The sequence below is a fragment of the Epinephelus lanceolatus genome, chromosome 4, assembly GCF_041903045.1.
Source record: "Epinephelus lanceolatus isolate andai-2023 chromosome 4, ASM4190304v1, whole genome shotgun sequence".
Lineage (NCBI taxonomy): Eukaryota > Metazoa > Chordata > Actinopteri > Perciformes > Serranidae > Epinephelus > Epinephelus lanceolatus.
This window is the reverse complement of record NC_135737.1, coordinates 25,758,988-25,775,431: the sequence shown is the minus strand read 5'-3', so window position 1 is coordinate 25,775,431 and position 16,444 is coordinate 25,758,988. Positions and strand designations below refer to the sequence as shown.

At 41.0% G+C, this 16,444-nt stretch overlaps 1 protein-coding gene across 5 annotated transcripts; it reads right to left on the bottom strand.

The window, feature by feature from the left end:
* Positions 1–825: 825 nt before the first annotated feature.
* Positions 826–14,825, bottom strand: relb (v-rel avian reticuloendotheliosis viral oncogene homolog B). Of its 5 annotated transcripts, none has more exons than XM_033632184.2 (11): positions 14,565–14,825; positions 14,291–14,314; positions 12,506–12,741; positions 8,378–8,713; positions 6,629–6,795; positions 6,376–6,467; positions 6,112–6,243; positions 5,892–5,996; positions 3,935–4,150; positions 3,759–3,830; positions 826–1,964 (listed from the first exon to the last, which is right to left on the bottom strand). In XM_033632184.2, the coding sequence occupies exons 1-11, from the start codon at positions 14,626–14,628 to the stop codon at positions 1,522–1,524; spliced, it is 1,887 nt and encodes a 628-aa protein (XP_033488075.1). In that variant the 5' UTR covers positions 14,629–14,825; the 3' UTR covers positions 826–1,521. The 5 variants fall into 5 exon arrangements, with proteins under 5 accessions (XP_033488075.1, XP_033488077.1, XP_033488079.1 ...); XM_033632185.2 differs by having other exon boundaries at positions 1,314–1,961; positions 14,565–14,821; XM_033632186.2 differs by lacking the exon at positions 14,291–14,314 and having other exon boundaries at positions 14,565–14,760.
* Positions 14,826–16,444: the final 1,619 nt, after the last annotated feature.

The following is a 16,444-nucleotide window of genomic DNA, read 5'->3' as shown; positions in this document are numbered from 1 at the left end:
TATGTTATGAAAAAGTCATAGTATAGTCTGCTATGAAAAAGTTGACAGTCACCTTGAGAGCCCCACAGAGACACTTTATGTAGAGAGGATATCCCTAAATGTATTATTATTATTTAAGAATATAAACACATGATCAGCTACTTTTGAAAGAAATTCGACCATTAATTGGGTCAAAAATGAGGTCTGATGTAATGAAAATTATTTGAATTATAACTTTAAGAAAACATGCTCTAAATTAGCTAAAAAAACTCAGTGTAGATGATGGCTGAAGAAATACTGGACATTTTGAAATGACGGTTGTGTAACAGTGGTGTTTATTTCCCAATCTGTGTCAATCTATGAAAAATCCTGAAGTAATGTTAAAAGTTTCCCAGTAAGCATGCAGCATTACAAAAGACTCAGCAGAAACCACAAACTGGAAGCAGGAACAGATTTGTTCAGCCTTATTACTGTGAAATGTGACAGCCACTGAAGAAGTTAAGACACTACCACTAAATCAAAGGTGTCTGATAACCATGAGCAACAAAGGATACCTCCCACCTGAGCGTTTCTTTCGAAATTTCTTGAAGCAAGCATGTCATTCAACATTGTCTTATGACACAGCTGACAGATGTGAAAAGCATAAAACCATCTACTTGTTTTTGTTGCCAAGATTTATTGTTTTTTACGAGTGAGCAAGCAGGTTAGGAATGTGTGTAGGCAGGTGGCTGAAGGTCATGTTAAAGCGTTCTCATCCCTTTTGTTGCTCCACTGTCTTTTGTGTCTTCTGACAAATCACCACAAAGGCAGAAGTCAGTTTCAGAGGAAGTAACGACGAGACAAAAATAACACAGACTGACATTTTATTGCTTCTTTTCTGAAATACTGACACTACGATGATACAGCCGGGGGGGGCGGAGTTAGACTTGTGACAAGCTGTGGGAGGAAATTTGAATGTTTAGCATGAGAGTGAAACTGCAGAACAATGGGAACTGATACAACAGAGCTATAAATAAGAGCAGGCCTGGTTTCTATTGCATTGAGTAGATTAAATAGTAAAGAGGGAGGTGGGTGTGACGGCAACATCAACAGAAGAGTAATAACAGACAAGAACAATGTGAAATCTGAAAATGATGCGCTCAAGACTTTGTGTTTTACAACTACGTCAACCTCTAGCAGGAAGAAAACAGATCTTAGACTAACATCACAAAACAGGTGTTGACCATGAACACTGCATTACAGTGTCTTACGTCATCAATCATTCAACACATGGAAGGGTTTCTATTGTTCCCACACATAGACGCTGATGATTTTTCTTTTTAAGCTCTTTTAAATCACCGTCTTCTGACACTTAATGCCTGCAGCATTAATGTAGGAATGTTAACCTGCTCCTGGTTGCTAAAGCCTTGACCAGCAAGGTCTTTCTTGCAGAGAGTTAGGTGAGAACTCTCTGTAAGAAAGCAAGTAAGTGCATTTTCTATAATGTCCAATTATTCTCGTGTACACAGAGAGAGTGTGTGAGGGCACTTTCACCCCCCCTCCTCATAGCTCCTCTTCCGTCTTCACCTGAACCATGTTGGAGTGGCTGTCCTGTGCCTCCGACTGCAGAGTCTGGTTCTCGTTCACGAGCATGTTGAACTGCACGTCGTTGTACACGGAAAAGTTCTGAGGGTACGTGCCAAAGTTCTGGTTTAAGTTCATGTCCATGTTTGTGAACGTGGAGTTGGCGTCGGGCACCTGCTCGAAGCCAGAGGGCACGGGCAAGGCAAAGCTTGGGTCGGAAAGCATGTCCAGTACTCCAGGCATTTCTAGCAACTGATTAAGGATGGCCACATCAGTGGCGTTGTAGTCCTGGGGATCGTTATAACACATTTCTCCTAAGGTGGAGGCCCCAGGCTGGGGAGGACAAAGCCTCTCGTCTGGAGACATTATGGTTTGAGGCTGCGGGAAGTGGAAGGGCTGCTCCGCTGGGAGAGCACTTTCTGCTGCAGGAGGGGAAACAGAGAAAATAAATACCCGTTAGAAACATGATGCAACGTCTGTTACCAGGTGGATATTCAAATCTTGAAAGACATTCAAGACTTTTCTGCATTATAACAGTATAAAGCGCTATTCAGGACTAGTATTACCCAGGGACCTCTGGTAATATGTAATAATTGCAGAAGTCATCTGTGATCTCAATCCCATGCAAATCTGCCATGTCTGTATTGTATCAAGTAAAAATTCTACCACAAATTACCAACCATATTTCGCCAAATACAGAGGTCAGATGATAACATTGTGTAAATCAGCATCTATGTGATTTGGGGTCGTATTTTTTCTGCCACTTTTTGGTCAAGAATTATGGAGGCTGCACTGGCAATTATAAATCAAAGTTTCGACAGCATTATGGGTGCAGGAGGCTCATCTCGCTACACAGTATGGGGACCTGCTCACCTTCAGAGCCAGCTCAAATCAAAAGAAGAGTGAGATCTCAAAATATGATGAGATAAATAATGTGGCAGAATCAGTTCTGTTTGTTTATCTTACATTTAAAAGAAAAAAAAGGAGGTTAACACTGTTGACGGTGCTAGAAGTGCTGTGGTGTGTTACTGTGTTGTATGGAGTGGAGTTACAAATGACTGTGGGCATCATATACAGGAATAACATCAGTAAATTTGAGGAAAATGCAGATTTTGCCTCTACCGTGCAAATGTGTCGCATGAAACAGACGTGGGAGAGTCATTTCTAAGATCCCGTGTGAACAGGACTTTACTTTAGGGATTTTGGGGAATGTGCATGACAACAAACCCCACTTAACATACAAGATGTTAACCTATTAATACAGGAACAAACATTCAGCTGTCAGTTTATTAGGTACACCTTGCTAAAACTAATACAACAGTACTGCAATGAATCCTTCCTCATGAACTTTATACTGTATGTACTTTAAATGTATGATTATTGAGGAAGAAGTAATTTGTGGTGCTGATGAACTGTATGACATTAATTTTTTTGTCTATCAGTGACAGAAGGCTAAATGATACACACATCATACCACAAACAACATTCTCAGATGTTCATAAAGTTGAATCAACACCTCTAAAAGTTTCAACAAAAACTGAACATTATAAAGTTCATAAAGGAAGGAGTTATTGCAGGACTGTTATATTGGACTGCATTAGTTTTAGCGATGTGTACCTAATAAACTGACAGCTGAGCACAGATGCGCTTCACTGTACAGTTAAATTCATTTCTTGTAACATGGAACATTGTGAGTGGCGCTTTCCTTAGTGTGTGGCACCCACAGATGTATGACGATAACTCAATACCAGACCCCAAGATGGCACCAACACAGTCCAATGGAATTGCTTGCCTGGCGTTCACACACCCAACTAAGTTTCTAGCTTTCAGGTTTACTGGAAAGCACAGTAGTGTTAGCAGCTAGTTCCCGCTCAGCTCATGGACTTAACACAGTGACGACGTCACAGATTTTTAAAAAGCTTTTCTCAGCATGAGAAAATGTTACAAATATAAAACCTCCATGGATCAAAACTTCACAATAGGAGATCATGTTTGCAGCTGGAGTTGTCCTGTCAACAGTTTCACAGCAATTGTTAATGTTACAAGTAAGGCCTGTGCTTCTCCTGCTGTGACATGTTAAATTGTTTGCTGTGAAAAGGCCCATACAGACAAGCAGGCTGGCAGACACAAAGACTACTCGCCTCATTGAATCAGTTTACCCCACAGTGGCTCTACAAAGGAGTGAAAAAAAAAAAAGAAAGATGTGTGAGCCTCACCTGTCACACAGGGTTTGTCTCTGAAGCTGATGTCTGACTTGATCTTTCTCTTCCTCTTCACCTCATATGGATCTGAAATGAGTCAACAACCTGCTGTTATTGTTTCTGGGTTTAGGATAATGTGATGTAAACTTCCATTCAAGGAAACGAAACGTTGCTGTTCAGCGCTGACTGACCTGGGTTGTGTGGCAGGTACGTGAAGGTAACAGACTCGCTCTCCATTTGGTCTGAGAGGCGGCGCAGGACCACGTTGACCTCAACCTCCTCTGTGATGTCCTGGTCCTGGTAGGGCGGAGTCTTGAACACGATGGCAATCTGCCGGTGCACATCTGTCTGGGCAAACTCCCCGTTTGCCTTCCACGACCCTCGTCTGAAGATGATCTCTATGTCGTCTGTGGAACAGTGACAACACAAAGAGCCATTTTAATAAAGAAAAAATACAAAAGCACCTCAGAGTACAGTATTATATTTATCCTAATTTCATTTTTGATTGAAAGGTCCAAGTGTTGTCCAGTGTGCCTGCTTTTATCCTAACCATACATAAGTGTTGCATCTACATTCATTGAATTTAACAGTAAGAATACATTTCAACATCTGAGGTTATCGATTACTTGACAACCCCTTTTATGTGTCTTCCTTAGCTTTAAGTTGAGTTCATGATACGTAAAGGGAAACTTAGGTTCTATTTTCCCATGTTTTGTGTCTGAGTGACTAATGGAGATTTTGAAACATCTCCAGTATTGACAGACTGCTGCAGCCTCCAGCCGTAAAGCAGGCTGTAATGCAGTGTTCATGGTCAATTGTGCACTGTCAGTGTACGTATAGTAAAAGAGCTTGTTTTTGTCACAGACAGGCTCAGATTGTTACGGGTGTCTGACAACATTATGAAAAGGATCCCTACAGATAAGTCTTCTTGTTGAAGAGTAAGATCCTTTTTGTTTAACCGGAAACAGCCTCTCATTTGCTATCACCAAACCCACCAGACTCCATTTAAATAAGCAGTAATTTTAATATTGTAAAACAAACTTCATTAAAAGCTGATTGAAACAAAATAAATCTTACAAACCTGTCTTGGTTTATCTTTCCACTGTTCAAAAAATCCCCACCTCTGTTTTGGTTAAAATAAACCCTTATTTCATCCAGTCAGATATGAAAACATGCTGGCTCTATACACGTTTAAATTACTGTTTTTTTTTAAATGGAGTCTGGTGGGTTTGCCGATAGCAATTTGGGGTACGTTTACGGTTAAACAAAAATGATCTTACTCTTATACAAAAAGGTCTGTCTGTGACGGGATCCTTTCCATAGTGTTGTCAGACACATAGAATAATTTGAGCCAGTCAGTGGCAAAAACAAACACTTTTAGTGGACATAAACTGAAAGTGCATAAATGTCTCAAATGGTTCCACTGCAACCTGTCTCACAGCTGCCAGCTGCAGTGTTCTCCCTCGACACTGCACCAGTTTCACATAATGTTGTTTCCATTAGTCATTTAGATACAAAAACATTGGAAAAATAGGGTCCAGGTTGAAAAATACAGAAGTTACCCTCCAATATTTGTTAAGCATGTTCATTTTCTTCCTCTCAACCCAAGACCCCAAAGTAAATACAATTTTTTTTTTTTACGATATAGCCAAGTTGAGTGCCAATTCTGCTGTACGGCAAACACCAAACGAGTTTCCAAGGTAAGCCACAGTACAGATGTGCAAAGGCTGCTGTATACACACTGCTAATGTTACACCAATAAATCACATGATGTAGCAAGAGAAAAAAAAGACAGTGTCTTCAAAACAAGAAAACGCTATGATAAAAGAAATAGTGGCTAAAACAATGACTGAAAGACACAAAATCAAAATTCAACATTAGCCATAAGCTCTACAAATTTGGTCCTAGCCTTCAAAAAACACAGATTGCAGAGGTATGCCTTATTTCCAATTGAAAAATACTTTTTCTTTATAGTTTATAGGTGTTCACTAAAATTTGGGAGCTTAGAGACAGAGAGAGAGAGAGAGAGAGAGAGAGAGTCACATCATCAGCATCATCAAAAAACCAAGCTTGTCCCATGTACTCTGCTCTGTGACCCCAGTTTTGTCCACCCTGTGTGTATTTTGTACACCATCAACAGACACTTACCTTTCTGCACCTTGTCACACAACATGTAGATCTCCGTCTTGCCGATGCAGGAACCTCTGTACTGGTTAAAGCGGCCGATCTTCAGCTGCGATGTCGTCGTAGCCTCTGATAAAAGAACAAAAACAAAACATGAAAAAAAACCCCACCCAAGAATTAGGAAACACATTAAAAGTTCTGCTGGTGCACTTGGCTACAAGATTTATAAGAGTGTGTTCCTCACTCTTGTCATAGATGGGGTTGGACACCACTGGGTTGAGAATGTCCTTTCTGCCGTCCTCCCATTCAAGCTCACACTGAAAGCACAGACGCACAGAATTCATGTCCATGTCTTCGATGCCCTTTGAGTGACCAGCTGAGGGGTGAGAGGAAAAATCAGTCAGACACAAGGAATTTAAACAGACAGGGAAAATTTATATTTAAATATATGGATGTGTAGAAAGATGACAGTATTAACTAAGTGCGTGTGTGTTGGGATCCATCTTACTTTGAAAGGGGTCGATATTCTGGTTTCTCCTCTTCTGGAGTGAAACATCCAGCTCTTTCCTCCTCACACACTGGATACCAAGATTAGCAAAGCTGCAAATCCACAAAAAAAAAAAAAAAAGTTTAGTCAGGACATTTTGTGTGTTGGGAAATTCCAGAAAGATTTTATGATATTAAGAGTTAGAATAAAAGAAAAAATGTTTAACAGGAAGTTATGTGTTGGGGAAGAGACACATGAGATATGGGATGACCACCTGTGACGTCGGTTGCTGTGAGGATTGAGCGTCACCACGCAGATTCCTGAACCGTTGGGGCAGTCCTTACCCACGAGGCAGTGCGGGTGAGGCCGGTGCGGCGGGTCTTTGGTGACCAAGGAAATGGTGACCTTGGCCTTCTTTAAATGGTCAATGGGACCTTGAATCTGAAAGACAGAAGAGGAAGATGAATTTGAGAAGGAGGGAGAAGACAGAAAAATCAGGGACACAAAAACAACCAAACACACACACACACACACACACACACACACACACACACACACACACACACACGTCCGAAAACACACTTACTGTTACACAGGAAGTGTTGCAACATGGTGATGTATTAATTTCTTATACTCAGACAAAAGAAAGGGAGCTGTAAAACTCGGAGAAGTGAGATAATTTGACAAACTAAATATTAAAATAGCATATTAAATGTTCTCATTTTCCTGCATTTGACAGCGCCCCACCTTTTTTTCCGTGTGCTATAACTGGCAGAGATGTGGACCCAAGTCACATATTTTTGATGACTTTAGACTCAACTTGACAAAAACAAAAAAGACTTGCAACTCGATTTGGACTTTATCACAAGTGACTTGTGACTTCACTTGGACTTTAGCCTTTTAACTTGAAAATACTTGATACCTTCCCTCAAAAACCAAAGTTTAAAAAAGTACATTACTCAAAAAGTGTGCCACAAATAGTTTCACTTCCTGAATTAACTAACATTCACACTATATATTCCCAGCAAGTCGACACTGAATGCCCCAGATCCATTTTGTTTGAACCAGTATGACATCATCCAATCAAGTAAGAGGAGAGAACCGTGAAGAACTAACATTACATTACTGAACGCCAGTTGGGAAAAATTACACCAAAGATCATTTCGTCTGCGGATATAAACTATGCGGTGGCCAACAAAAGATGAATTGCTGTATGCTAAATATGTGGGTTGAAAGTTTCAGACAGAAATTTCCAACAAACTTGCTTTATAAATAATATATATATTAAAAAGCATTCATGGTTTTTGTCAATTAATATATTATCACTGTGTTGTTAAAATGGTTTCATGAAGCAGTGAAGAGCACATAATGACTTGTTTATGATTCAAAACCCAAGTCCCGAGTGGGACGTGAGCCTGTCTTGACTTGGGACTTGCTTGCAAAGACTTGAGTCTTACTTGTGACTCACAAAACAGTGACTTGGTCCCACCTCTGATAACTGGCCCTTTTGGAAAGCCTTATCCTATTATCATATTATGATTATCATCTGATTTTTTGTAAAGCTGATGGTGGTGCTTGACATACCGATTTCATCAAGAAGAATGAAGGATGCCGAAAAAAAAATTAAACCTGCCACGTTAACCTAAATGTTAACCAATAATTTTAGATTATTTCATTTTCACACACACATTCTTCACTGCTAAAACCCCCACACGCCTGGTGTTTGCAGAAGGTGAAGATGAAGTGTGGGTGTGTTTGTTAGAGTGGGGGCCATGTGACAAACCGCCTGTCTTTGACCACACTCGATCTGGGATTTGTGGGGACTTTCTAATTGACTCCAACAACCCACATCCTTCCAGCTCCACCCGTCTGCACCAGTCGACACAGGGGGTTCAAGTACACACAACAAACAATATCGACTTCAACTGTCACTGACAGCTAGTAAACCCCCTTCAAGGACACACACACACACACACACACACACACACACACACACACACACACTTGTGTGACAAGTGTCTACCTCGATCGCAGGCTGACTCTTGTTGGTTTCAGTGCTGGATGCTCCCAAGATGCTGCCAGCCGAGCGTCCCTCACACTCATAGCGAAACCTCATGCCTCTCTCCTTGGGCTCCTCCACTATCACCAGCTTGGGCTTATTCAGAATCCGCTCCAGCATGTCGGAGTCGCCTACGCGGTTCTGAGAGGAAACACCACTGGAGCTCTTAGAGATAGGCGAACACAAGGAGCCCCGACCACGGCGAGAGGAACCAGCTGGTGTGATTGGTCCCCGGGAAGGATGAGCCATCTCTCTGGGCGTGCACAACGGCTGCTGGGGCTGAGGGAAGGTGCAGACTGGCTGTGATGAAAAAACAATGACACAATATTATTAACAACATTATTTAACTTTTATCTAACCATGTAACACTCACTGAGGTTGGAAATCTTGTCAAGACGGCAGCACAAAAAGCAACAAATTAAACAATACAAATACGTTCTTTCTCATCTGTCATTACGTTATGGACAGACAGCAGATATTCATCTTGTGATCTGAGATAATGACACCAGGATGATCAAAATGTGGTGAGATAAGACGATAAATAGCCCAGAGTGGCTTTAAAGGCGCAGTGTGTAGGATTTAGTGGCACCTAGCAGTCAGGATTTAAACTTCTCCTATGTGCCCAGCATGAACTTCCGCTTGGATTTCCCTCCTTGTTCATTATCAGGGGGTTTTTATCAGAATTATCCGCAGACGCCTTTCCCTCTCCAAAACAAACAGACCCTGTGATTTAAACCGGTTAAGACACTGATTAAAGCAGTTTCACTTTACAAATCAGTGTTTCTCAGACACCGCTTGGCTCGTCATAGACGGGCAGCTCGCCCAGCACCTGTTAATTTGTGCTCACTTCTTTTCTCTGATAACTTAAGATTTAGACGTTCAGGAGGATTTTAGGGGGAGATGAAGTACCCACAGAGGTCTCTTCCTCTCCAAAACAAACAGACTCTGTGATTTAACCCAATAAAAACACTGATTAAAGCAGTTCCACCTTAATAATCTGTGTTTTTTGGACACTGTTTGGCTCTCCACGGAGGGGCTGACGTGAAAACACAAATGGCCTTATCTAGAGCCATTGTTTGGTTTGTCCTTTCTGGGCTACTGTAGAAACATGGCAATGCTACATAGCATTCTTCATAAACAAGGACCCCGCTCCTGATGTAGATATAAACAACTCATTCGATGGTAACAAAAACATGCCGATTCTTATTTTCAGGTGATTATACACTACAGAAAAAACACTTATTGTGTTATATTCCATTTCTGCTAATATATCCCTCTAAATCGTACACACTGGACCTTAAAAACACCAGCACTTCTCCTGGATTCAAAAAAGAATCAGTCAAAATTTTGCTTATGAGTATCTAAATATCTATAATAATATAAAATAAATGCAAAAGTTGTAGTATAATACAATAAAAACATGTGTAACAGGATTAATTTTTTACTCCTTTTCCACTCCCGTTTATCATCTCATGACCCTACAACCTTTCCCTTAGCATTAGAAAACAGCATCTTATAATCAGAGACAAATAAACAGGCATGTTTTCAAAGAATCAAACTGAGGACCAGATGTCTGTTATCCATTATGGCAGATGACACTGCCAGTGAAGCATTCTGCATCACAGCTGCAGTGAAACCAGGCAGCAAAACTGAGTCACTGCATGTTTTTTCCTTCATACATGTCCTTTCTGCCAGTACATAGAGTTAACCATGCGCTCACTTGACTCCTCCTCCTCCTGCATTTTGATATCAAAGTTACCAGTAATACCACAGACCACCATGCTTTTCCGTTCCCACTTAAACTCTTGTTGAATATATCTCTCTCGCTGCTGTTTTACTTTCTGTCTGCACTCTATCTTCACTTGTCAGTTTCTGATCAGTTAGGCCTCCGTTGGCTTCAACATGATGTTAGAGGAAGACAAAGTACAACAAAGCAAACACACTGACGTCTTAAGACTATCTGAAGCATCAGTGTAAAGACAGATGAATAATCAAACCTGCAGGGAAGTAAAGACGTCTTTGTCACCTGTGAAGCAGAAATCAGGCTGCGAGCTCAACAAATGGTTGCTGAGGAGATCTGGGTGATGCCTCTGCATGAGATCATGTTTCACAATATCTCGTCGAGCCACAGGCGTCTGTTGTCAGAGAGCGTGTTGGCCTTAAAACCCTAGAGCTAAACAAAAGCCTGGCAGAGTGAGCCTGCAAACAGGAAATAGGAAGTCAGCTCAACCTGACGTGGATCGACCAATAGGAGAAGCGGCGCGGGGAGAAGAATGTGACCTTTCACCTCTCGGTGGGTTTGGCTTGTTAGCAGAACAGACTGCAAACTGAAAGCAGGAGTCAGATTACAGTTTTTCCAGCCCCTCCTCCTCTTCCTCCTCCCCCTTCCTCTCTCTCTCTCTGAGCCTCCTCCCACAGAAGAGCATGCTGGGGAGGTGTGTCAGCCTCGAACACAGGCCACAAAGCCTTTTTAACAAACTATTCACACACACAAACACAAACAAAACACACACGCAGAAGTTAATCAATCTCACATGCGAATAAAGACTTTCAGATGTTTTCTTGTGCCGTTCATTATCACCTCTTTGTGAAGGCCACAGCGTCACTGCAGGCTTATCCCATTACAACACTTCTGATCTGTAAACCACGTGCTTTATGGTAAAAGCCTGACCTGCCTGGCTGCCTGGCTTCGCACAACAACAAGACACCCGGCTACACACGCACTACACTGCAGTCTCTTCAACAAACATTCAATCTTAGAAACAATCACTCTTCACTACAGCTGCAGTCACTTCTTTTTCACCCTAACAGAGGAGAAGTCTGAAGCTTCCTCTGTTGTTGAGTTTATTATTAACAAGCTTTCAGTGGCGACACAAAGGCAACATAACTGACGTGTAAACATCTGTCTGAGCCTGTGTGGGTCAAGATTTGCGAAACTAGCAGTTGTTTTTGTTGATTAATCTGCTGATATTTGCTTGGATTAATCACTGAGACTCAAAAATGTCAGAATAACATCTTTAAAATGCTCATCTACTGCAATAAAAGACATTTAAATACTGACAGCATTATTGTTTTTATTGCTGTGGTTGTTACATATCCTTCCTTCCTGGCAGATGTGTTCATTTTTTATTTATTCTTTTTATTAAACCTTTTCAGAATTTTACTGTTTTTATTGTTGTTTATCATTCTAGCCAGACACCACCACTTGCCATTTGTTTTGATGGACTTTTTTTTTTAATCCTTTTTTTGGATTTGGTAGCATATTATACATCCTTCTAACCCAGACAAACGTTACATTCAAGGCATTGCTGTAAAAGAATTTAATTATCAGTTAAAGCTCCCCGAATAAACAATCGTTGACGATAAAATAAAAATGATACAAAACAAAAAAAACAGCTGATCTTCACATCTTCCTCATTTTTTTGCTCAAACATTAACTTAAAAAATTAAATTTTATCTAAACTGTTGAATACTGGTTTGTCCGATTTGGATTAACAGATTAATGGTTTATTTTAGCATTAATGTAGTTTAACGTTGATGAAGACCAGCTGAAAAATGCAACAGGCTTGTAGCACAGAGTAAAATGGTTGATTTTTTTAATAACTTTAAAATAAAACGAAGATGATTTAAATTCCCTGATCTAATTGTTACTGTACTTCAAAATCAAGCTATATTGAATTTACTGTGGGAAAAAAAAACAAAAAAAACCCCAGCAAATATCCACATTTGAAAAGCTGGACCAAGTGATTTAATTTTTTAAAATGTACTTAAACGATTACTTGGTCATCAAAGCTATGTTTTAAGATTAAATCTTCTCTAACACATATATACAATAATCATTTAGAAAATAATCTGTTTTGTATAATTAAACTTGATCTGCGTTCGTCACAGCCTGCTGCCACCACATTTACCACCACACCGGCTCTCTAGGTGTTGCCAACACTCATTCTTGGAAATGTAAGAAACCTCTAAGTGAGGCAGGAACCAGGTGGGACAGAGAGACAGATAAACCAAAACAACATGAATGACTACACTGGCACAAAAACATAACACGGTAAGAGCACACCCAAAGATGTTCTTGCAACCACTCACCTGATGTGCAGTGCCTCTCGCCACCAGCACGGGCTGAGGTGGCGGTGAGGAGCTCGGTTGGAGCATCCTTTGGTTCTGGTTGTGCGGCTGGCAGAGGTCAGCAGGAGGAGGAGGAGGTCCGGGGAGGGAGGTACGTATCCGCTCCTCCGTGATGATTTCCTCAATGAGGTCAGGAGGGGTAGAAATTCCAGGGAAGGCACGGGACCGCTCCTCTGTGATGATTTCCTCAATGAGGTCTGAAACAAACACATTGATAGTGTCTCAGGTGGCCGACGTGATGTATGCTAACAAACGCTGATTTTTTAAATATGAAACAGATCCGTTTGTTTTGGAGAGGAGGAAACCTCTGCGGATACTCCAGCTCCCGAAGAAGCACTGAAGAACCCACAACTGGAGTTCACACTTGGCTCATTGGAGAAGTTTCAGCTGGCTGCAATTTACTCTCCTCACCACTAGATGCCACTAAATCTGACACACTGCTCCTTTAAGTTTCTCGGAGCACCCATAATTTAACATACATCTATTTCAGGAATTTCCACAGATTCCTTAAATCAGAAACAAGGCAGCTCTTACTAATGTCATAAAAACCCATAGATTTCTATGGAATATAACATTAACCCTGAAGTTAAAGAGCCACTATCTCACACAGTGAATGCCATACATTAAATAAATGCACTGAAGCCAGCGTATAATAACTAAACTCATCACAAGACGAGGAAACAATTTCCTGGGGGAAATGCTTTTTTATTGATGTATTTATTTTTGTATCTGTATAGATGTGTTTCTGCTCGGTTTTACAGCTGTGAATAACAAGATTTTGCCTTTTTGTTTGTACATTCTCAACTTAAAAGTGTTGTGTACTCCACACAGTCCTGTTTGTGCATGTGTGAGTGAACAATAATTCAATTTCCCCTCAGGGATTAATAAAGTACATCCTCTTCTTCTTTAGGCTGTTTGTTCGTTTTAGCAGTGACAGTTGCCGAGACACTACTGTTAAATTTATCACCATTAGAATAAATAGTGCACACTGATTTTATACCTGCGGTTGAGGTGTGACATTTGCCAACCCAAAACAGAAACTAGAGTTTCCTGCAGGCGTGGTGTGTCAAACATTATCGAAGCAGAGGCAATTAATTTACCAGGCAATGAGCAGACAATTGATTAGCAATAGTTTTAAAGATCTAGTAATCTTTTAAGTACATTTTCAAAAGGAAAACTGCTTGGTCTAGCTTCTTAAATGTGAATATTTGCTGGTTTTCCTGCATTTTTATCACAGTAAACTCAATATCTCTTGGTTTTGCAGTACAGTAGCAATAAGTGCAGGCAATTTAAATATGCAAAACTTAGGTTTTTGGTATTTTTAACTGCAATTTTCACTATTATCCACATTTTATAGACTTCGGCTGTGTATATTAAGCAAGCAAAATAGGTACGTTAATGAAGATAAGTTGGGGCTTACATGCAATAAATATGTTAAAATGAACACACAAGATGCTTAATAGTGCTTTCAATTTTTCTGACATGTTACTGTGTCTTTAATTTTGTTGATTTGTTGTCTGAAACATTTAGTTTTGCACCTTACTGACCACGGGCATTGTAAAAGACATCACAAAACAACATGAGGAAGCAGAAACGCCGATGACGGTCTAACTTCTGCATGAGAGAGCATCAGGTCACACGGTCACAGTAACTTCTCACATCCCACACATGCATGACTTTAAGACACACACACACACACATCCGTTTAGCAAAAGGCACAACAAAAGCAAATGTGTTTACACTCACCAAAGTCTGACGGTCCTCCTGGCTCTGCAGGACAAACAGAAAGCATTGTTAGAACAAAGCTCAGCAGCTGGATGTTAATAAACCTGCACACACAGCGGAGCAGTAAAAGTGGGAGTGAGAGCCGGGGATGGGTGTTGGCTGCTCTGCTCTGAGAAATCACATGCCTGCTGATGATGTCAGCTCTGTCTTTCCGACAAACACAAACAAACACACAAACACACACACACACACACACACTGACACACACACACGAGTATTAACACTTAAAACCTACCAGAGGTACCGTTGAATATGTCCATGTCTTTCATCACACGGGAGGAGGAGTCCTTTAAGACCATGAACTCCGCCGTCGTGTCGTTGACTTCTTCCTAAACCTGGTTATTTCCGGTATCTGTCTTCTTCTCTGGGTCAAAACTTTTCTCTGTGTTTAAACCCACCTCCTGTAAAGTATAGTCAGGGTGCAAACAAGCTTTGAGTGTCAGTGCCGACCCGTGTGAAGCTGTTAGACAGTCTTGAAGCCATGTGTTGAGTGATGTGTGAAGCCTCTCCTGCTCCAGTTTTGTTATTTCCGCAGCTGCCTCGCTCTGATTGGCTGCTTCAGGTGTGGAAATCCCCTCGACGTCACGCCACCAGAGGGAAACCCCCCCATGGGGACAGCAGGTACTGCAGCCATATAAAGATAAATGTACTTATTTAAATATTCAGCATATTGCGGCCAGAGGGGGATCATGACCACAAAATGAGCGCATTTTTTCCATTATGTAATGTTCTTGTTTTTACTGAGCTTCAATGCATTTGCAAACAACCTGCAACTATAATGAGCCTCCATTCAATCCCATCACACACACACACACACATATATATATATATAAACATCACCACTATAATCCAGGCTAGTTAGACCCAGCTCCTCCCACACAGAGACACTACTGAGGTCTTGTATCCCGGTTGCATCATGCCACCATCCCGCCTCGGCCCCCGTTTCCGACAAACTGAAGGAGAAGTGGGAATTTCTATTTTTATCATGAATAACTGAAGCTGTCAAACCAGACCAATAGGCTCTCTGCACGTTTAGTAACTGCCCTTAAAAACAGTGATGTGACCCGGTGTCTTTTTAGACTGTTTGCTCAAGTTTATGAAGCGCAGTGGCGACACCTGCTGGACACACAGGGGACAGGTGGTTTAAAGGAAATGGAAAGCGAAAGTTGAGGCGTTTAGAGGAAGCAGTGAGTCAACAGAGGCAGGGTCATAAAAACACACACATAACTCATCTGACCTGGATTAGTGTTGCAGACAAGACTGTTAGAGTTGTGGCAAAAAAGGGGATCTCAGTAAAGCGTTAGGCAGCCTGGATCGAAACTATGCAAAGAAAAGTGCAAAACTATACATGGTCAGTGTCTTTAGAAGATCCTTAGAGAACATCCTTAATATTTAAAGAAAATTTCTTGATAAATATGAAACGTTTTACTTCTTTGTACCTCTTTAGGACTCTAAAAGCGATTAAAATGAACAATCACATCAAGTAACTCTTTGTGTTAACTCCTCAGACACACACAACCTGCAGGTCACCAGTTGGGAACCAGTACGTTAAGAGGCTTGGGTCAATATTGGAATATCAATGTGATACTACCTTTAACATCTCCTGCTTACACCTAGTTGTACAGGTGAATGCCAACGGTGTCAAACACCACTATTCAGCCTCAGGTTACACACATTATTTTGTGATTAAAGGACCAGTGTGTAGGATTTAGGGGCATCTATTAGCAGAAATGGTACAAAATATTCATTCCTGACCTTAGAGCGAGCCGTTTATATCTACATACAGAGCAGGTCCCCTTTTTGTGGAGTCGGCCATGTTGTTTCTCAGTATCCCAGAACAGAGAAACCAAACACTGGCTCTAGACAGGGCCATCTGCATTGACTTATCAGCCACAAGTCCCTTCTACACACTTGGCACACATGGCATGGTCGCACATGAATCAATATTTGCCTGACAAAAACATTTGCTTCTGGTGGCAAAGCAAATTTGCATTTCTGCATCACATGGGAGTTCAACTTTGGTGACCGTTGACTGATGGAGTCAAAGCCCAAACCAATAGAAAAGAAGTATGTGGAGGACTGTTGTCATGTTTAACCAGTTGAAATTGTAGGATA

What these genes read in the sequence shown, in the direction of transcription:
- relb (XM_033632184.2), bottom strand. Translation starts at nt 14,628, where the DNA reads ATGGTCTTAAAGGACTCCTCCTCCCGTGTGATGAAAGACATGGACATA. An exon ending in GAATATCGACCCCTTTCAAA is followed by an intron (nt 6,244 to 6,375) that starts GTAAGATGGATC and finishes CTCACCCCTCAG; the next exon opens with CTGGTCACTCAAAGGGCATC. An exon ending in GTACCTGCCACACAACCCAG is followed by an intron (nt 3,831 to 3,934) that starts GTCAGTCAGCGC and finishes GACTCATTTCAG; the next exon opens with ATCCATATGAGGTGAAGAGG.